We start from the raw sequence: 20,609 nt of genomic DNA on the forward strand, positions 1-20,609 counted from the left end.
GAGGAAAAGCTCAAATGCACGAACCTAGCTAGTGTAAAGACCTACTCATATCTGACATTTTGGAAATACCAAAAGGCATTACATACAAAGAGCCTTTCAAAACCAGCCCTTTTTTGTACTTCACTTACTTGAAAACAAGTATTTTCCTGCACATCACATTCCTCAGTTTTTCCCAAGCACAGCAGCACATAACAGATTGACCAGAAAAAGTCATATTTGCCAATGCCTTGATCTTTGCCTCCATCCCCTCCCATGGTAAAAATCCAGTTTTGTTAAATATCTTTATTTACAGTCTTCTAATAACAAAGCAGTTTCTTTCTTTTTTTCTTTTTTCCAAATATTAAAACCAGCAACAAAGCCTTTAGAACACATAGGGACTAAATTCATTTTTTTAGAGAAAGGCAGAGGGAAAGAGAAGTCAATAATAAAAGAAACAATAAGAGTTCCGAGTTTTCCTAGAGGGTCTCCTTGAGGGCCCTGAGGCTGGGAAGCAGCTGGGCTGCGCTCAGACGCTCCTCCACATTAGCCTTCCAGCAGCAGCTAATGATGCTCTGGAGTCTCTGGCCCATTGGTGACTCATGGAAAACAGCGGCAGCCAGCGAAGGGCGTAAGTTATAGGCAACCACAGCGTAGAGCACGTGCTGCCGCTCACCCTGGTAGGGCTGCTCACGCATGATGATTTGCCAGAGGGTGATAGCGAATGAGTAGATATCTGCTTTGGCAGTGACCCTCTCTCCCTTGAGGAGCTCAGGGGCGCGGTGTGTGTATGTGCCCCCTTGCTGACAAACATGGGGGCTCTGGGACAAGCCCTCCTCCAGTTTCTGGGAGCACCCAAAGTCTCCAATCTTGCATGCCCCCTGCTCAGTAATAAAGACATTTGCAGGCTTCAGGTCCAAGTGCACAATGCCCTGGGAGTGAAGAAAGTCTAAGCCAGTCATAATGTCACAGGAATAGCACACAGTCTCTTCCATGCTCAGGGTCTTCCTTCCACATCCTCCATCATCCTCCCCCTGTCTCCAGGCATTGCTAGTACCATAAATTACATGGTGCAGGGTGATGTTCCCCACATACTCCATAATGATGGTGCCCAGGCTGTTCTGGCTGGCCGGGGCACAAGTGCTGGCAGCCACCACACGTACCACATTATCGTGCTGCAACCAGGCGACATTCAGCTCAGCCCAGAAGCTCTGTCGGGATGCCAGTCGGTTTTTGCTGCTGTTCTTCACCTGCTTCACAGCCACAGTTGCCCCGTGGTAGGTAGCTTTGTAGACAGAACCGAAGCCACCAGAGCCCAGGGGCTGCAGGAGGCAGAGCTGATCCCAGTCAATGGAGCACCAGGCCAGGCGCGGAGGCAAACGGCGAGTCCTGACTGAAGGAGTTTCTCCGAGGAAGTTTTTGCTATCTTTACCAGGGATAACTAAGGGGCTGCTGCAAGGTCGCAAATCCACAGATGGGGAAAACTCCAAAGGAAGAAAACAATTAAGAGGAATGGGTGAGGGCATAATAAGGTAGCAAAACCAATGGGCAGCCTCTAAGACAGAAGACTGGGAAGTTTCTCTGACAGAAAGGACTCTGGAGTGGCTTCCAATGCCTTTTATCCTCTCTTCACCATTCTCCCTCCCACCCCTAAATGAACTGCATCTGTCTCTACTAGCTGAATCCAATCAGGCTCACCTGGAAACATTCTCCTCCAACTCTGAAGTAAATCTCTAGAAAGTCAAGGCAAATGGATTTAAAGCCAAAAAGATATTAACTCATATGTATTTCACATCATTTCTAATATCAAGAGAAAAGAAAGATGTTCTGCCTGTTGAATGCTTCTACCAAAATGCTTTGGGATAAATAAAACAGTGATTGCTGAATACATTTCACTGTGGCTCCAGGCAGGACTGATCTGCATCAGACGCATCAAACAGCTCAAAGTCATTGTTAGAGGAAGCAGCCGAAATGGTGAGTGTTGGCGTTTGATGAGGATATATCAGGCATAACTGAATGTAAAAGTGTGTTTGTAGAAACCTGCCACTTAAACATGACTGAGCTTCAGTGTAGTTTTAAATAGTCAGTGAAGTAAGCTGTGGAGACAACAGGTATTTTGCACTCCTTTTCTGAGCAGCACTGTGCTTTTGTGCTTGTATGCAAAAGTCCTCAGTCTTTGTGGAACATACTTTCTAGGCAGGTGAGTTGTGATGGAAATGAAAAGTTGCAGCAAGCGATACTATACTGGAGAGAATAAGGATGTTTTGTGCCAATTTTCTGAGTGCTGTTAAGGGGTCTAAATTCTTGCATGGGCTTCTGTGCCCTCTAGTATATAAAAGCTGCAAAGAAACAGTCTCTGCTATGAATTCTCCAGGAACTTCAGCCTTCTTATGGAAGAAGTGCACTTACTACAAACTGTTTTCATCAGGTTAAGGCGGCAGAGAAGGTTCAAAGAGAAAGATGGTTGACAGAGGAATAGGTGTAAGGATGTGTGGATAATGGGTCTGAGAGAAGACCTGTTAAGCTGACAGTTATGGGAGAATATCTGGAGATTTTGAATGCTGTAGAACACAGCAGTAAAATCAGGTTCATAAAACAAGGGGTTAGGTTTAGGACTATTCCCAAATTTCTTTGGTTGAAATCTCACCTGGAATGATATACCAGACCTTCCATACTATGTTTTTCAAACTCCATGCCACCCCCTTGCCCCCTGGCCCCTGCCCAATCCCTCTTCCAGTTGTTCCCTGTTTAGGTAACTTTCCTATTATCCTTTCCTGCTAAAAACCTTTCTGCTTCGCCCCTGTAATGACACGCATATTGTATCATTCTTGGGGAATATAGTAAACTTTTGAAGAGGAAAAGGGGTATATTCTGCGACCTAGACAGACTTACATAATTTACTGTCCTGCTGAGGACTGGAGCAAGGGGGACATCCAGTGTCTTTCAACATGAACACGATTAAAACAGATTTAAAAGGAAGCAGGCTTTTATTCTTCATGTTATTTTCCTGTAATTCATTGATGACTCAGCCTAGCAACTTCCCAGGAGACACAATTGCTGTAGGATGTCTCTGTCGCACATCACAGCCCCCTTTAGCTCCACCATTGCCAGAGGAGGGAGCCACAGCATGGCCTGGGTAGCCAGTTTTGGAGGGCAGCCGGCCACAAGCTGCCCCATTGCCCCCGTCTAGCCTTCCTCAGAGGAACCCACAGCAGCCTCCAACCTCACTGTTCCCATTCCACTGCTGTTTCCTCAAGCAAGACAGGAGCTGTATGAATCAGAAGTCATCAGCAGAAAATGCAGCAGGAATAAGTGACGAGAAGGAAAAACAGTCTGCGCCCCAAGGGCTGCTACCATCACAGCTACCATAACTTGTGGCAGCAATGGTTTTGTTCCAAGCCTGTGTGTTGTATTTCTACAAGTAAAACATTCCTGAACATCCGATGCTGCAACAGCTGCCCAGCTTCACCTGTGCTTTCAGCTGAGAAGGAAAACAGAATCAGTCTCACTCCTTTATCTTTCGCTTGTATGTCAGGAATACAGAAATGTTTTGTTTGCTGTTGCTGTTAGTTATTCCTGCTGTTTGTTGAGTTGCTGGACAGAAGAAATCAGCCCTAATAGGAAGGGCCTTAATGGACTGATACAGATGTGACTTGGCACAATAGAGAGCACATTCCAAACTCCACAGTTTGGCTGGTAAGAACCACACCACCGAGGCACCTTGACCAAAATCTAAGCTTTGTCTAAGACAGGAAAAGGACAGAACTGGGGATTGGAACTGATTCGAGGGAGTTTATGAGTGTGTACTTATGTTCTTTTCCACTATCAGTGATTTATTCTTCGTGTATTTGGTTGATGTACCATGTAACAAACCCTTGAAGGCCTGGCTGTCCAGTGGCTTCTAAGAACTGCTTTGCTGTATAGGGGTAGCATTATGTTTCTACTAAATTACTTTATCATCTTGCTAAAGGAGTCAAATTTATCTCTTAAGTACTTAAATTACAGTCCTACTTTCAAAAGATGATTCCTTTGCCTGTGCTTTAGTGATTTCCGAGATGTTTTCTTCCCAGCTTCAAATCAAAGTTTTCTTTTTTATCCATTTACTGGCAGTCCTTGTGTTCTCAGTTTAGGACTTGGTGATAAACATATATTCTTTACACATAGTATTTCAGTTTCAGATGATTCTCAGAGTTGCCTGAGAGCAGGTGTAAGCAATATTATTAGAAGCCATTCCATAGCCAGGCTTGCTCTGAAAACAAGTCACTGATGAACCATTTTAGCTACAAGCACAAGCCAAAAATGAATCCAGTTAACATTGTTGTTTGGTTGTTTTGGTGAGACAAATGACACCTTGGGATAGCAAATACAGGCAAGTTTTCATTAAAGCAGGCAGAGGTAAACCCAAATGCAAAGAACAAATACATCTGCAAGAACTGTGATGCTATTTTACAGCTGATCTTTGGAACAGAGATGTAATAATAATAAACATTGTAAAAGGTTAAACCCTAGTTTATAAATAAGATCAAGTTTCAAACACACTTTGCCAAACAGCTGCTTGATGCTTTTTGATGCTTATGCCTTTCCAGTGAGGCTACTCAGTGTGTTCAAGTGCATGGAGCAAAGACTCTCCTTATCTGAAAGCACTGAGGTTTTAACTGAAGGCACTAGCTTGCCAGGTGAGGTTTCACAACTAATTTACTGAGGCCTCGGTGACTACCAGTGAATCAAGGACAACAGCCTGGGACCTGCTGGACCTATAGAGTAACATCACAATATTAAAAGAGCACCTTGAGATGTGCTGAGAGAGTCTAAATTTAGGGATAAAGATAATAAAAATGTGAAATACGGGCTCCAACCTCTAGCAATACTTTCTGGCCACGCAAAGACGGGTACCTATGCTGGCAGTTTTACTGCTGTCGTATGGCAGGCACCTCCGTGCAGTATATTCCGCCAAATTGTTCAAAACTGGTTTTGCAGTCTCGTCCCTAGAGCAAAGCTAACTTTGCTGGGCCATAGGGAGATGACTACAAGTAATGGTGGAATTTGAGACTAGTAGCTTAAGAACTTAGAAAACAGCCCCAATGCTTTAATGAGAAAAAAGAATCACCTACAGCAAAGGTCCCAGGGGATAACGTTAGTGCTACTCTACGGCTTGGTCACAGTGTCTTTCCAGGTACAGTAGGTTTAATGCCGATGCCTAGGACTGAAGTATAAAAGGGTCAGGTGAGGGTCTCCCAGCAGTTCGCACAATCCCATTAACACAGATAATGCTCAGCCCCATGGCTCTGTAACACACACACGGACAGAACAAGCATGGGGGGTCCCTGTAAGCACCACTTCTTCATAAAGAGGGGAAGAGGCAAGAGGACCAGCTAAATTCAGTGGCGCCGAAATGATGGCCTGGGCACTCTGGTGGGCCACTGCAAATTATCAGAAGTTGTCCTAAGTTATGGAGGATTACACCTGCCTGATTAAAATGGGTCATGCAGATCAAGCATGTTGCTACACCCTTTGCATCAGTGAATAAGATGCTTGTTAAAATACTGCAGAAGAAAAATATGCCTAAGCTGAATGGAGCACATTAACAATGGAGCAGTCCTGTGCTTTACTGGTACAAGGAGTCAGGCACTGACAAAGAGGAGACCATTGTTAGGTGAGGACAGACTTCAGTGAATTTGCAGGTTTAGTCTCTGTTTATTTGTCAATAATGTTTTATATTTGATGTTCCTATGTTAGAGCTCAGATGTTGCTCATTCACGCCATGACCCCATAACCATATAGTCTGTATTTTATTTTCTTCTTCAATGTAAGCACTTGGGAAGGAACTTAAAGATCTACCCATGACCACGTGCATAAGAATTTAAGACAAAGGCAATAAGCCAGAGTTGAGCTTCATTTCAGAGGCACAGCTTACACAATTCTTCTGCTGTATCTAACACTACACAAGGACAGCTGACAAACACCTTCCTTGCAGGAGGCTGTGCACCCCACAGATAATTTGCTGTCTCTCATAGATTAATTAAGTATTTAGAAGAAACTCTTCCAACTTGCCTGGGAAACCACATACTGTGTTAACTAGGCGATACCTTTACAAGCTGCGTAACTCATTTTGGACTTGTAAAGCACAAACACTTCAGACTTAAATTTCCTGAAGTAAACCAAACCAAAATAAAGCTAATTTCTTGACTTTTCCAGGTTTGCTATCCTCCCATTCACACATACACGTACACATACATACCTACACATACACACATACATACACACACAAAAGTTTAAGCAATGTACTGATTTTCATAAACCATGACTAATTAGGTTCTCAGCATTATCTTACATGCATCAAGCAGAGATCTGATTTATATGAAAATGACACTAAACCATTCTTCTTCTTCTTCTTTATACATTGTAGTTCAAGACAACAGGGAAAATCAATGCCATGAGCAAATTATTGAGGATCAATGCAAATAATTTCCAGCCCAGCTACAGTGTGTATTACTATAGTCCTGTTTTCAGTGCGCAGTGATAGCTGATGTCTCTCCATTCCCCGCTGAGGCCAACTAGCTTTGTAGCTGGTGATTTTACGACACAGATGTCCCCAAAGGAGAAAAGGCTGTGGGATTATGATGACAATGAAGAATACAACTAATTGTATTTTTTAAAAAATACTTATTTCTTGGAAAATGTTCAGTTCTTAAGGACACACAGATCACTACAAGAAATAAACATATCAAAATAAAAATACTGGGCAAGATGTTAGACCTTTATTAGGAATCAAGAATGTGTATACTGAATTACCTGGGATATATCACATAAGCAGGAACTTCAAACTGGGGTCTGTCATTGTCAACAGCGCTATCTCCCATGTTGCTCAAAACACAGAAATAACAGCATTGCTGTTTATTTGCTAAGGGCCCCAGCTCACAATGATAAGCAGCAGTTAATCCTCCAGTGCTCTTCTCAAACTTTTAAGCACAGACTGCATTTTGTAATGCAGCTTATCTTTGCGCCACTTGCTGCCTCTTTGTGATCGCCAACCTTTGCTGTGCCTATACAGTAACTGCCACTTTGGAAAATTTAATTTTTATCAGATTTAATAAAATGTTTTGATTTGCAAAGCAGGGAAGCCAACAGCGCATAGTTCCTCAGTTCCTGCTAGTCCAACAGCAGATCTGCATCAGTTTTGGGCTTCTCTGTCCAAAGATGACTCCTTGTCCTAGGACATGCTTATATGTGGGAAGGAAAAGGAGGAGAGCGAAGGGGGAAAACACAATTGTCTTTCTCTTCCGCTCCTGGAGGACAGCAAGATCAGGTATAGAGCACACTGAAGGACCATTTTTATGTACTTTCTTACGCAAGTTTTGGAAAGGGGTGGTTAGAGGAAAGAGAAAGAAGGGAACATGTCTGTGGCTCTAACAAAGAAAGCTCTGGAGGGACCGCACCAAGCGATCTCTAGATGTAAGGTAGATATCCACGCAATCACATTCCAGTTGTGACGGAGGCCGAGAGTTTCTGGAGTCTGTCTGTTTGGAAGGAGGACATGTAAATCACTAACGGTGGGTGAGACCAGCTATGATAGTGACACATTGGGGTGCTTCTCTCTTAGGGGTGGGGACAAATGGCTGTGCAGTGTTTCGTACCATAGAGCATCTGTAGAGCTTTTAGCTCTCAACATAGCAAGACCAACTGTCTCAAGCAAGTTAGAAACTTGTGACACAGAAGTGGTAAGCCAGCTCAGAGGAAAGGGGTAGGGATCACAAGAAAGGAAAAACGTCTGCATACAGAGAAAGCAAAAGCCAACAACTCTCTGTAACAATCATTTCTTTTGGATAGTGTTACAGCAAGAAATCTAAAAAGTCAAGACTTGGAAAAGAGAGGAACCCAAAAGCAGGAAAACACAGACAATGCTGCGGATGTTAACAAAATACGTTCCAAAAAGCAATGAAACGTGAAATGCTAGTCTTTTACTTTCCTGGCAAACAGTCTATGCTAGGGAACAACTGTGAGGAATGAGCAGAGAGGCAACTTTCTGCAGTTGTGAGCAGGCTGCTTGTCTGGCTGCGTAGCACCTCTTCCCTCCATGCACTAGAGTCAGACTTCTTCGTCAGTGTCACGGGCAGACAGGAGATCTATGGGATCAACGCAACAGAGTTTCTCCTGGAAATACTTCAGAGAGATAACCCACATACTGTGCCCAGCACATGCCACACCCTTAGAATTTATTCTACAGACTGTAACAATTGATGTAAATTACTTGTATGCATCTGAAGTCACGGAGAATCATTCACCTACATCTCCCAAACAAGTGATCCCACTTCAGAAACCCCAAACTTACCTTCCAGTCTCTCGCAGCTTTTCAAAGTGCAATCTGATAGCAAATTCAATTGCTTCCTTCAGTTCAGATCTGTCTTGTCACAGACACAGTAGCATAATCCAATTTTTTTCCTTGGTCAAATAATGAAACGCAGACACTTTTGCTTTAAGATTTTCTGAAAAACTGACATTTTACGAGTCATAAATTAGAAAGACAGTTATACCTTTTCAAACGCAGAGTAACTACACCCAGCAAAACTGGTTGTAATTACTTACTGTAATCCCAAACATGCAGATCAAGATTTTCTATTGAAATGCCAGGCATAAGTTATTCATTAACTAAAACCATTCTGTAATTTTATTGATATATTTTGTGGAGTTCACATATTTTTGTACAGCAAACATAACACTGTAGGCCACAAGAAGCTGCAGCACTATTGTTTAATAGCAGCAAGGTATATTTAATAATCAGGGTATGTGGACAATAAATAGTCTGTTTCTTTGGATGTGAATGTTTAAAATGAAGTTCTGCTGCAGCTTCATAATGTGATTGCTATTTTACAGAGCTTATACACAAAAATATATATGCAATCTTTCTGTCTATATTTTATACAAATACAACAGTAGTTTGTGAATACATTTTAAAGTACATATACATGATAAGCAACTCGATTTCCCATATCACAGGATAGCGAATTTTAAATGCAAGAAACATATACAAATTGAGTCTGGAATGCAGGGGTTTCTGTGTTTTTTTTTCTCTATTTTTGACTCAAAACTTTTATCATTAAAACATTTTAGCATACAAGTCCAAACAATTTTTCCACTAGCTAAAAATATAATTTCAGCAATCCAAGTCAGGTTTGGGTGTATCACCATTCCCCAATATACCAGGTTTTGTCTGAATTCAAAGGCTTTTAGTAATACATAGCATGTTCTTCACTCCACACCATATAAAAAGCCCACATTTAATTTTAACTAGCAGTCACCTATTTTTGTGAACAAGAGCTGGGCTTGTCAGCGTTTAAATTTGCATGTCCAAAATTTTACTTCTGCAAGTGCATATGAATACGTTGTGGTGTTGCACAAAGTTCATTAATGACAAATTAAGTCACAGTATAAAAATATATCATACAACTATAGGTCTAGTATAGTCCTTTTTTCTATGGGTAAAAATACATCTGAATGAGACAGGGAGGTTTGTAGCACCATGAAAGGAGTTGTATCCCAAGTTACATTAGCAGCATGATCCAATATAACAATATTGCAGGAGTGTTTCTGAGGAGATAAACATTCACTCTGGTTCAACTGTACCACTGAAGCTTATACTGAAAAGTGTTTACATATGATTAGCAATAGTTCTGTGTCACTTCCAGGGCTAGATAACTGTTATCAAAAGACACTGCCTTCCAACAAAAGTAAGACACCCTTATTGCATAAAAGCTTTGGGACTATCCAAACACATTTTGAACTACTGTGGCATTTTTTGTAGGTTGAGCGCGATGCTAAGTAGGCTGTGGCTTTAACTGTACACTGGGAGGATGCAGGATGGGAAGCTAAGCCTATATGGTTCACTACATACCAGATAAGTACATTTACTTCAGAGGCTTATGTATGGACTGAGAAGAATACAGGATGAGCTGCTAAACCAGTGTATGAGACAGACATAATGAAGGATGCAATCCTGCTCCCTCTGACATTTATGGACGCAGGATCAGGCCCTAAGTTAACTTCAGACAGCAGCATAGCAATGATAGGATATGTCAAAAAATATCTGTATCAAATACTGCATGTTAAACATTTTTGCCATAGTTTACCATCCAGAACTCCAGAGGACACAGTTTGCAATTGGTGAGGACAAACTCCTAGTTTTTTTGACTGGTATTCAAATGGCAGTAGAAGACAGTGTAGTTTGAAACATGTAAACCTAGTAAAAACCATTGTAAAACCCTTAAGAAAGACACACTGGTTCTGTGCAATATAGCAAATTGATAAGAAAACACTGTAAAAATGTACCTGTTTAAAATTACAATGTCTACCATTTTGTACACAAAGCATTATACCAAAGGCCTACATATATGTAATCTAATGGCACTTGAAACAAATTATAATAAAAGGTTTTATAATAAAAAGCATAACCTGTAAGAATTTTTCTTAAAAGGTTTAGGTTTTCTTTTTGAAAGTGCTATATCTTGTAATATGTGTAACATAGAGGTTGACCAAGCTTTATTTTAAAAAATATTGGCCTATAATACATGTTTAGCTCACTAGGCAAATGATCCTGAAAATATGTACTCTTAACATTCATTATTAGCTTAATAAAGCAATCAGCTCTGGCTCATGTTTCAGTCAGTATATGGTTTTTAAAAACCGCTACTGCCAAATTAACAATAAATCACTCTATTCCACAATTTACTACTAAATAAAGCACAAGCAACAAGTACACAAAAATATATATATATTTTTAAAAAACAAACGTTACTAGAAGTTTAGAAGTTGCACAAAGAGTGGTGCATGATCAGCCAGCCCTCCCCCCTCCCACCGAGAATCCGTCTGAAATTGAGAAAATGGGGTTTAAAAACTCATGGTTTAGTAGTGGCCAATATTGACTCTGCCTAAGTGATATTCAAAAGCACTATGGTGGTGGTTGTATTGCTTACAGTGTCAGCCTGCTTCCATGTTACCCTACATCCTAGTTCAGTGGCAAACAGACTTGGTGCCGCCACCCACTGAAACCCTGACTGAATGAGGTTCAATATCTTGTCTGAGGTCCCTATTTCTCAAGTGAAATGTACACCTAACTCCAAAGTGAAATGTCAATCCCTTTTCAGGGAGCTAAGGCACGAACAAAGTAGTTAAGGATTCTGGCTATGCACTAAGAAACAGCCATTGGCAAAGTGTCTGTTGGATTTTGGTTTTTTAATCATGTCTAATTGGCAACTGAGACTGCTAAACAGTTGCTAGAGATCGGAAATTTGCGTGCCAGAGGTTGCCCAGCCACGCTGGTGGCCTGGCTACAGTATGCTGAACGCTAACAACCTTCCTCTGCTGATCGGGGAGTTGCAGATGCTCAGCTCAGTGTGGGACATGGCCCACTGCAGGCATGATCTTCATCTCAGATTCAAGAGACTGAGAATAAACATGAGATCTTCCTGGATGTATTATGGTTGTTGATTTAAACTAGACTTACATTTGGTTGCATTCACCTTGTGCTTTGTTCATCTATGTTTTTCCTTCCTTTAGAAAGGTGATGAGGAAAAAAAGCAATATTGAACAAATCATTCAACTAAAGATGTAAGTAAGCAAGCAATCTGTTTCACAGAAACCAGAGGAAGCAGTCATGAAGCAGAGCTAAAAGCTCACTTTGAAATAACATGCTCCTAAACCCAAAACATAGGAGTAGTTTGCAGAATTTCAAAAGGTACTTTCCTTATTAATACATCCTTATTTTAATGCCTTTGGAACACAAACACATTTATAAAAATGTTATCTTTCAGTAATAAAATTTAAATACACATATGTATAAAATAGTAGAACTACACCTGCATATTGCTCCTAGAATAAAAAAAAGTAGGAGCTACTGATAAAACATCTGGAGCATCAGCTCCTTAAATGGGAGCAACTTTTGTTTCCGTGAAGTATAATTAGTTTAACCACTTTAAAACCTTGTATGAATCATCATTATTGTTTGAGAGATACTAACGTATGTGACTTCTATTTTTTAATTCCTTGTACAAAAATGACAAGGAAAAGAATGTTATTGTTGAATTAAAGCAAATCTAGTTTGCCTTCATGCATCACAGGGTTGGGTTTTTTTTTTCCTCTTTTGGTTATTAAGGGCTAGGGAATAGAGTATATTGCATTAGGTAAAAGTGGTGTAAGCAATATGCTTTTACTTCACTCCTAAGAGTCCTGTCTTTAAATCTTGGCAACGGGCAAAAAGACCCTAACCAAGTACCCAGGTGTAGAAAGTGTGATTAACATCTAACTTGTTGCTTAGGAGGACATAACACACCATGTAACACAACTGAAAAGATCATTCCAATAAAAATAAACACAACAAACTGGTATCTGCAAATTTACATTCACTCTCTGACTGCACACTATTTTGAACTGAAATTAGATACACACTTTCTGGCTGGACTTGATCCACCCTTTGGCGGTGGCTGTTGGGAGAAGGCTGATGCCTACAAATGTGAATACGCTACTGGAAGATTCCTATGCAGTACTCTTTCTATGCTACTAAAGAGAAAAAACAGCAAGTTAAGAATTAAAACAAAAACTGCGACAAAATATTCTGTATTACTAAATTACAACACTCTTATATTTCAAGATCAGCCATTAATTTTGCCTGTTTCCCTCTACCAGAGTCATGAAAGCACAAGATCACAGTTCCAAATTCAACTTGAAACATTTGTCACACAGGCAAACAGAGATTCTCTGTCAAAATTCTGTTCAGCCATGACTTTAGAGAATTAAACTATTTTTTTCTTCCGTTATCTGTAACAGGCCACAAAAAATTAAGCCAGAAAATGGCAAAATTCTTAACATCTTTTATAATGACTTCAATACAAGTCAAAATGCTATATATATATATGTACATGTGTATATATGGACTTCTATATATACACACACACACGTTTTCAGAAAAATCTGAACTCTATATTTATTTTAAAAATTTAGATTTGTCATTATAGAACAGATCAGACGTGTCTCCATTTGAGGAAAGGATTTGTTTGGAAAGGGACTGGAGAATTTTTTCCCAAATCTTCAGGAACCTTTGTGATACATATTTTAGCTGGATTCTTTGTAAATACTGAAATATATTTAAAGGTAAAAAAAGTGGTGTTCTACCACTGACATGAGTAAAATGGAATAGCTGGTATGGCTGAAAGTTTTTAAAAAGGGATGACTGTTGAGAGTTTGCTTGGGATGACTTTCTACTGAACATTTTAAATGTGTCAATTGGCAGTAAAAATGCAAACAATACAATGAGACTGTTTCTTTAAGAAAAAAACCTGACAAAGTAAACACAGCTGAGAATAAACACTTTCAAAACATTTTTAAAAAGTTAATTTAAATTTCTTACTGGCTTCATGAGATTGGTATTGTACAAAAGCAGAGAATTTATAATGTCTTATAGTAGGCACTAAGTTAAAAATGGTCACCTAAGGCATTTCTACAAATAGACAGTAACAAGCCAGCTTTGTACATCCTATTGGAAAGCTTGATGAAATCGTGGTAGGGTGGTGGTTGTGCTTAGACTGCTTGTGAAAGCTGCTGACAACGAGTGCAGAGACCCAAGACCTATACTATTGCTAGGATCTTGTGGATCCTGGGTTTGTGGTGGAAGTTGAGTCATAGAAGAATGTGCCTCCTCTTGTGTATAACTCATTCCGAGATTTCCCACTGAAACAGAAGGATTATAGGGAGGGCCATTTACAGGTATGAAGTTGAACAGCTGAGAAAAGTCCAATGATGGGGTGTTTAGAGGTTCGCTAATAGGAACGGAGCCCTTGGAAAGGGAAACCTCCCCAGACCCATCATCTAGTGGCCCTACTTGTGGATCCAGCCCTAGCTTTGATGAAGACGCTTGAGAATCCTGGGATGAAGAAGGCATACCACTTTGCAACTCCATTAAGTAACTTTCAATTTCCCCTTTCAATGGCTGTTCTTTTTCAGGCATAGAAATTGCATATGAGGTAGTACCGAGTGGATATTTCAATGATAGCTGGTGAGAAGGGTGGACAGACTCCATATCTATTGGACAAGGCATTCCCAATGGTAACGATGTGGCAACCATTTGGTGTGCAGATGCAGAACTCTGCATGGACTGAATCTGAGTGTTGTAGAGATTTAATTGCAAAGTGTTTGTAAATGGCTTTGATGTCAGTTCACTGGAAGGTAACGACATCACTGGAAGCAGCTCATCCTTAATAGGCACAGAAACATTGCAGGTAAAGGGATCTAGAAGGTCCATTGGCTCTGTTTTGACCTTCAAAAGTTCTTGGTTGTGACTTTTCTTCATGTGGCGCGTGAGGTGATCCTTCCGCCCAAATCTCTGTGCACAGTACTGACAGAGGAAGTCCTTTCTTCCAGTGTGCACTACCATGTGTCTACGGACATCCTTTCGGGTGTAGAACCGACGATCACAGTGTTCACACTGGTGTTTTTTCTCCTTCACTCCACCCGATGACTTGCCTGCGTGAGTTTTTAGGTGCTCCAGCAGCACTCCTGTGCTTTCAAAAGTCTGCAAACATACCTTACAGGTGAGGTCACCGCTTGTTGCAGCATGCAAAGCCAGGTGACGTTTGAACCCAAGCTTGGTATTGTAGTTCTTTCCACATTCTTCACACTTAAAGGCCTCTTTGTTGGGATTGTGTGTATGTAGGTGATTCTTTAGGTGATCTTTTCGGTGAAACATTTTCTCACAATAATTACACTTGTGGGTTTTCTCAGGAGAATGAGTAGCCATATGCCTTTAAACACAGATATATTCTGTAAGTAATTATTTTGATCAAAAAACACACGTGCTCATTTTTAATGGCAGCTAAATACTACGCTAAGGGCTGCTTTGCAACGGAACCTTTTAACTGAAAGCATGACACTACAAAGACAGTTTGACAAATTTAAATATAGCAAAATGCGAGTCATTTCTCTTAAACTGACACTTTAGTTTGGGTGGGTTTTAGCTACTGTAACAGGGGTATAAGGGCAAGTATGAAAGCATTCGTGTAAAAGTCCATAGCCAAAAAATTTTCAGTCCGTACTCTTTTTTTTTCTCTCATGACAACCTTATACAAATGAAAATTCTACGCTCATTAAAAAAACAACAAACAAACAAACAGAAAACAAAAGCAGAAAACAAATTAAGAAACAAAATCAAAGACATTAGCTTGCAAACTTAGGTAATTTAGTATTCTAGAAACAATCCAATCACTACTTTAATTAACACATCCTCTCTGCAATCAGCTGAAGGCGTACACAAATATATACTTTTACACGGCCAACATAAAATAGATAATATAATCTGAAAGATAAATAGAGTTTAATACCTTAGTAATTTGTACTTAGAAACAAAGGCCTTGGTGCAGTCTTGTTGTGTGCACTTGTAGGGCCTCTCTCCTGTGTGAGAGTATGAATGAACCTTTAATTTCTCAACACTGTTAAAGGCCTTGTCACACAGTTGGCAAGGAAAGTTTTTTCTTGGTTTGGTTTCACCACGCTTACGTTTCCCTGAAGGGACTTTCTGGGTATCTCTTACTTCTGACAAATCACCAGGAATGACAGTGGCCATCGCAGCCTAAACCAGGCCTTCTTGTTGGACACTTGGGAATTGCCCAACTCCACTAAATGATTTAGCTTTAGATGGCTTCTCAAGTTTCATGTGGTCGTAAAAGAAAGCAAAAGGGGACTGGAAAAAAAAAATAAGAAACAACTAGTTTGTAACTAAACTTAGATTTTGAAGTTTACTTGCTATGTGATGCTTCTGAATAAAACTTAAAAATAAAATTAGGTTCAGCTGGTCTAATGTAATACTTCCAGGTTTCTTTACACTATTTGCTGCAACTCTTAAAATGCATTGCTCAGGATGAACAGATCCACATATGCCCTGAAAACACACCTTACAGCCTTCCCCTTAAGCACTAATGGAGAACAGCAAAGGTTCTGTCAGATTACGGGAGGCATCAGGCAAAGAGCCTACCCTGCCTATCCAGACAGCTTTTGGCAGCTTTGGATTTCAAAGGAATGAAAGCCCTGCCTGTGGCGTTTGCACAGACACATGCACACACACATGCACACACAGAGTTACCAAAGTGAAAACCTGCAAGCCTCGAAATGCTGAAAACCTGCACAAAAAGCAGCAGTACCTGAGGGGCAAAGCTGATGTTCTTGAGTGCATTTCTTTGTGATTACTGCACATCTATGCATTTACTCTAGTAAAATTTATGCATTGCCAATGATTGCTAATGGCAGGTGAAATTATCCTGTCAACTTACCCTCTGCTAACAGAGACTTGACATATTAACAACAGAAATCCCACGGATTATGGATAGATTTGATAGACTAGTTTTATCAGCCCAGCATTGGAGACCCCAGCCGCCCTCGTGCTATCCTGCAAGACATAGGGGCTGTGAGTGCTGAGATTTAGGCTAGCTCTCAGGATACAGGCTCTTTATTTCTTCCACTGGGGCATCACAAACCATGAATTAAAACAGAGGCTTTCAGCTAAAGGAGATGCATGACCCTCCTATCTGTCTTGTGAGTGATGAGCTTTAAATTCATCATCTAGTAATGTATAGTGGCAACTGGGCACCCGCCACTACAGGGCACTCAACAGCCTTCCTTTGTCAGAGGTAGCTGACAGCTTTTTTCATCATTGGAGCACAACCGATATTTCAGATCCCAAAATCCAGTGCTACCCACTGCAGGCAAGGGTCGTGTGTGACATCTTCAGCAGCAGGGGCGAGGAGGAGGATGGTGGGAGGATGACACTTAAAGAAAGCATTAGGCAGAGCCAGAAAGCTCCCAAATTTGACTCTTCGCTCTCTGAAGCAACAACCTCCCCCTCAGCCCTGGTGCTGCAGCTGCTGCCCCCGCTCCAGCCTCCGCTGGGGCAGCTGTGTGAGAGGTGTCTGGGCTTGGCAGCACTGAGGCCGGGGGCAGCGGCCAGGCCGGGGGCTCAGCAGCCGGCCACCTCCCCAGCCCCTGGCACAGGGCAGGGAAGCCAGCAGCTGCTGGGACAGGTGGAGCTGGGCGGCTGGGAGCTGGGCAGGGAGCACCAAGGCACAGCTGCTCTATCCTACCAAATCTCTGATAATGAAAATGGTCTCTTCCCCAGGCTCATCCCAACTGGCAGCGAGGGGAGGCTGGAAAGCTCAGAGGCTGCCTGGTCCTGGTTTCAGCTGTCCTCTCTGCCCTGCTGAGGCTCAGCAGAAACCGAGGGAACCCACTGCTCCAGAGGGGAAGTGGAGAGCAGTACCTGGGTGTGATGGGGAAATAACTAAACAGTCCTTGAAGAAGGCAGGGAGAAAGAACAGCCTGTGTTTTCCTCAAGGCATGGCAGGACAGGAGGGCTGGGTGGGCAGGGAAGGGGAGTAGTGGATGTGCCTCTTTAATGTCTGCATTTTATGAAAGCTTCAGACTGAGATTTCCATTTGAAATGCATACACAGAGTATGTTTTTGTCTATACTTCACCCTTCTACCTCACAATAACTTATCCCTTGTCTTTATGAGAGAAGAGAAACAGTGGCACACCGAGATGGAAATCTGCTGCCTTTCAACCCTATAGTCCTTGAATGGAGGTTAAACTATGTTACCTTCTTAAGCAAAATGTTTTCTGAGACCACCTTTACTCCCCCAAACTTTATATGGAAGCACTAACCTCTTTAAAGATACACAGTGACAGGAAAAGTGTTTCTTTGAGGACTGTTATTGTTTCAGATTTGTCTCCAACTCATTCCCACTCATGGAATGAAGCCCGAAAACATGAATTTCATGAGTGGGAAGACGCACAGATCTTCAAAGAATCAGCCTAATTTTATTTTCTGTCTCATGAGTAGCTTTCTAGCTCTTAAGTGAAAAAATGGAACAGTTGTTTGGAGACTTGAGACCACAGTGTTTCTGCAATAAGAGTAAATGAAGACCAGTTCCAAAGACTTCAATAGAGCTGCCAATGTAATCAAAAGAAGGGTCTGATTCACATCAAAATCGTTACAAATTTGTGGACCGAGAGATTTTTCAATATACGCTTTAATTAGAATCTGGTAATAAAATTAATTGTGCTTTCCAGTAAATGAACACACTGGTCTTCTATACATATTGGCCTGAATATGGAACGAAATCTTGGTTTAGCCTACTCTCTCCTCACAAATGAAATTCTAGGGGAGAAAGAAAAAAATCCAACTCGCTCCATGCTTACCTAGGGAGTATCTACACCACACAGGCATCTATACCAGACCCACCGCATAGAGCCAACACTGCATGGTTACAGCCCCTTTCGCCTCCTTGCCAAATCCACTGAGAGAGGCAGGCAGCATCAGCAGCAAAGGGCAAGGGAACTGCCCCCCAAGTCTGCTGCAGGGTAATGTGGTTAAGTTGATCATGCTGGGTCAGAGCTCAACAGCAAGTGGCTTCCATGCCTAGCTGGTGACGAGGGAAACAGGGATGGCTAACAGGATGCGGGGAAGGAGAGTGAGTTGCCACGAGGAGGGACAAGGAACAAAACTAAGATGGGGCTGTGGGGAACACTGCATGGGGTTTGGGAATATCTAAAGACATCAGGATAAGGGCGCGCTGATATTGCTGGGTGAGGTGGGGAGGAACAGAATGTGCTTCAGGCTGGGGAGATGCAGGATATTAGGCCATGCAGAAGGGTGATATGCAGGCTCTGATGCTAGGCCAAAAGCAATGTTCGTTGTGGAACAGCATATGAGGCTTAACTGTTAAATTAACAACTCTCACTTAACTCCTTAATTTAAATTCTCCTTTTCTCAATGCAAAAATCACACCTCAGGCTGGAGGCCATCCTATATTCAGGCCAATATTACATTACTGTTATCTTCTACAAAACTTCAGGTAATCTAGTTGCTGTACCAAATGTAACTCAGAACATTCACACAGATGAAAATTTCAGGTTTTGTTCCTCTGTGATCAAAACTAATTAAGCTGACTGTGAACAGCATTTAAAAGTGTCCTTAAAAATGCATCATCAGAACAAATATAGTGTGGATCCAATCTTTTACAATGACACTGTTTTATTAAATAAACATGTATGCGCTATTATCTCAGTACCATTTCTCAACAAATGAAGCAACTAATAACTTCAGTATTGATCTCTGAATAGCAAATAACCACTTTCTTTTTTTTCTTGTGGATATATAGACTGAGCAATGGCGATAAAACTCAAAAACCACTGATCCTCAAATATTACACTTTCCAAAGACCAGCTGAAAGAATTTAATGAGTAATACTGCCTGTTTGTGTCTCAACATATTATCACTTAAAATCCTCATTCTATTGGTGCTTTCACAACTGCAGGATGAATGATTATATGCAGTATCAAATATAACAAACACATTACACAAAAGCTCATATAATACTATTTTTAAAGAAGCATATACTTAAAGCAGGATTAAAGCAGCCTCTGTTCAATGCACACCTGATGTTTGCCCACTAAAGTCCTCAGATTTTGGTCTTAACCAGTTCCGCTGACTCTTCTTGGAGGAAACCAGAATCCAGTACTTCCCATTTTTATTGGTCTGAAAAACAAAAGGAAGAACGGACTAGACTCCAGCGAAACCGGGATATTCAGAAAGGCTGGGATGCAGCAAGACCAGGGGTTGGAAAGAATCAGAAAGGAAAAGTTAAAATGATAGGTCCAACCCATGCACAGAACCTTGCATACTGTTAATTACAAACTGTAGGAATCAATCTTACTTACATTATCACTAGAAATTTGCACTTCAATTTCAGTATACTTACATCAGTTCAACTAATGCTATGCTGGACAGTAACAGATAAAGAGCTAAAATTAGACAAAAGCAGAGGAATTTTCAATAAAATTAAAAACAAAACAAAAAAAATCCATAGACCACAAAATAGTTTAGAAAGAACTGTGAAATACATTCAATGGTGGGCTTAGGTTTGAGTTTCTTAATCAGAAAGGACTGAATAAGAGATTCCTAGATTAGGCCCAACTTTACTAGAAACTAATGCCTTCATTTTGCTTAATTATACAGGAAATAGCAGCTTAAAAGGTGACCTGCAAAGGAAAATAAAATTAATTTAAAAAAAATAATAAAGCCTCTTAATGATGTACATATTACAGGTAAATCCCAGTAGAGGGCAAGTCTAGGTGTGCCTGAGCAAATCCAGAGGGCATTCCTGGAATTTCCCTTGTATCTCCCTTTTCCCTGCCACCATCCTTTTGTAAATTTGCAGCACGTCTTCCTTTTCTTGCTGGAAGGCCTGCTGGATGACACAGGTACACACAAAAACGTGGTCAGCACTTCATTGTAGCTGGGAGGTTTATCCTCTCCAATTCATCCAGATAGGTAGAGGCGAAGCCCTATATGCCCCTCGTGACATAGCAGGCTGAAGGTATTTGGTGGGAGTGCTGGAGTAAGGTATTATTTCCTCCGGCACAAACCATCTTCCCTTCTCCCTTCCCATTCTCTCCACTAAAGTATTCTTCCTTTTGGACTGAGTTCATCTTCTCACAGCCCCAGCATCCTCTGCTGGTAAGTATGACCATGAGCAAACTGGAGTGCTAGAACACCTATAAACAGCAAAAGTGCTTCACAGCAACCAACTGAAGCTCTCC

General features: G+C 41.1%; 2 protein-coding genes across 5 annotated transcripts in view; both read right to left on the reverse strand.

The window, feature by feature from the left end:
• Positions 1-345: 345 nt before the first annotated feature.
• Positions 346-1,912, reverse strand: MOS (MOS proto-oncogene, serine/threonine kinase). Its single transcript, XM_069853109.1, has one exon. The coding sequence runs from the start codon at positions 1,500-1,502 to the stop codon at positions 456-458; it is 1,047 nt and encodes a 348-aa protein (XP_069709210.1). The 5' UTR covers positions 1,503-1,912; the 3' UTR covers positions 346-455.
• Positions 1,913-8,611: 6,699 nt separating this feature from the next.
• Positions 8,612-20,609, reverse strand: part of PLAG1 (PLAG1 zinc finger) — a 53,395-nt gene continuing 41,397 nt past the window's right edge. For 3 of the 4 annotated variants that reach the window (XM_069854119.1, XM_069854120.1, XM_069854121.1), the window contains 3 exons: positions 19,446-19,545; positions 15,339-15,697; positions 8,612-14,762 (listed from right to left, as the gene is read on the reverse strand). In XM_069854119.1, coding sequence (XP_069710220.1) covers positions 13,499-14,762; positions 15,339-15,580 — 1,506 coding nt within the window. In that variant the 5' untranslated portion in view covers positions 15,581-15,697; positions 19,446-19,545 and the 3' untranslated portion in view covers positions 8,612-13,498. The remainder of the gene's footprint in view (positions 14,763-15,338; positions 15,698-19,445; positions 19,546-20,609) is intronic. The other variant, XM_069854122.1, reaches the window with a different exon arrangement.

This window comes from Phaenicophaeus curvirostris, chromosome 3, assembly GCF_032191515.1.
Source record: "Phaenicophaeus curvirostris isolate KB17595 chromosome 3, BPBGC_Pcur_1.0, whole genome shotgun sequence".
NCBI classification, from domain to species: Eukaryota; Metazoa; Chordata; class Aves; order Cuculiformes; family Cuculidae; genus Phaenicophaeus; species Phaenicophaeus curvirostris.

What these genes read in the sequence shown, in the direction of transcription:
- MOS (XM_069853109.1), bottom strand. Translation starts at nt 1,502, where the DNA reads ATGCCCTCACCCATTCCTCTTAATTGTTTTCTTCCTTTGGAGTTTTCC.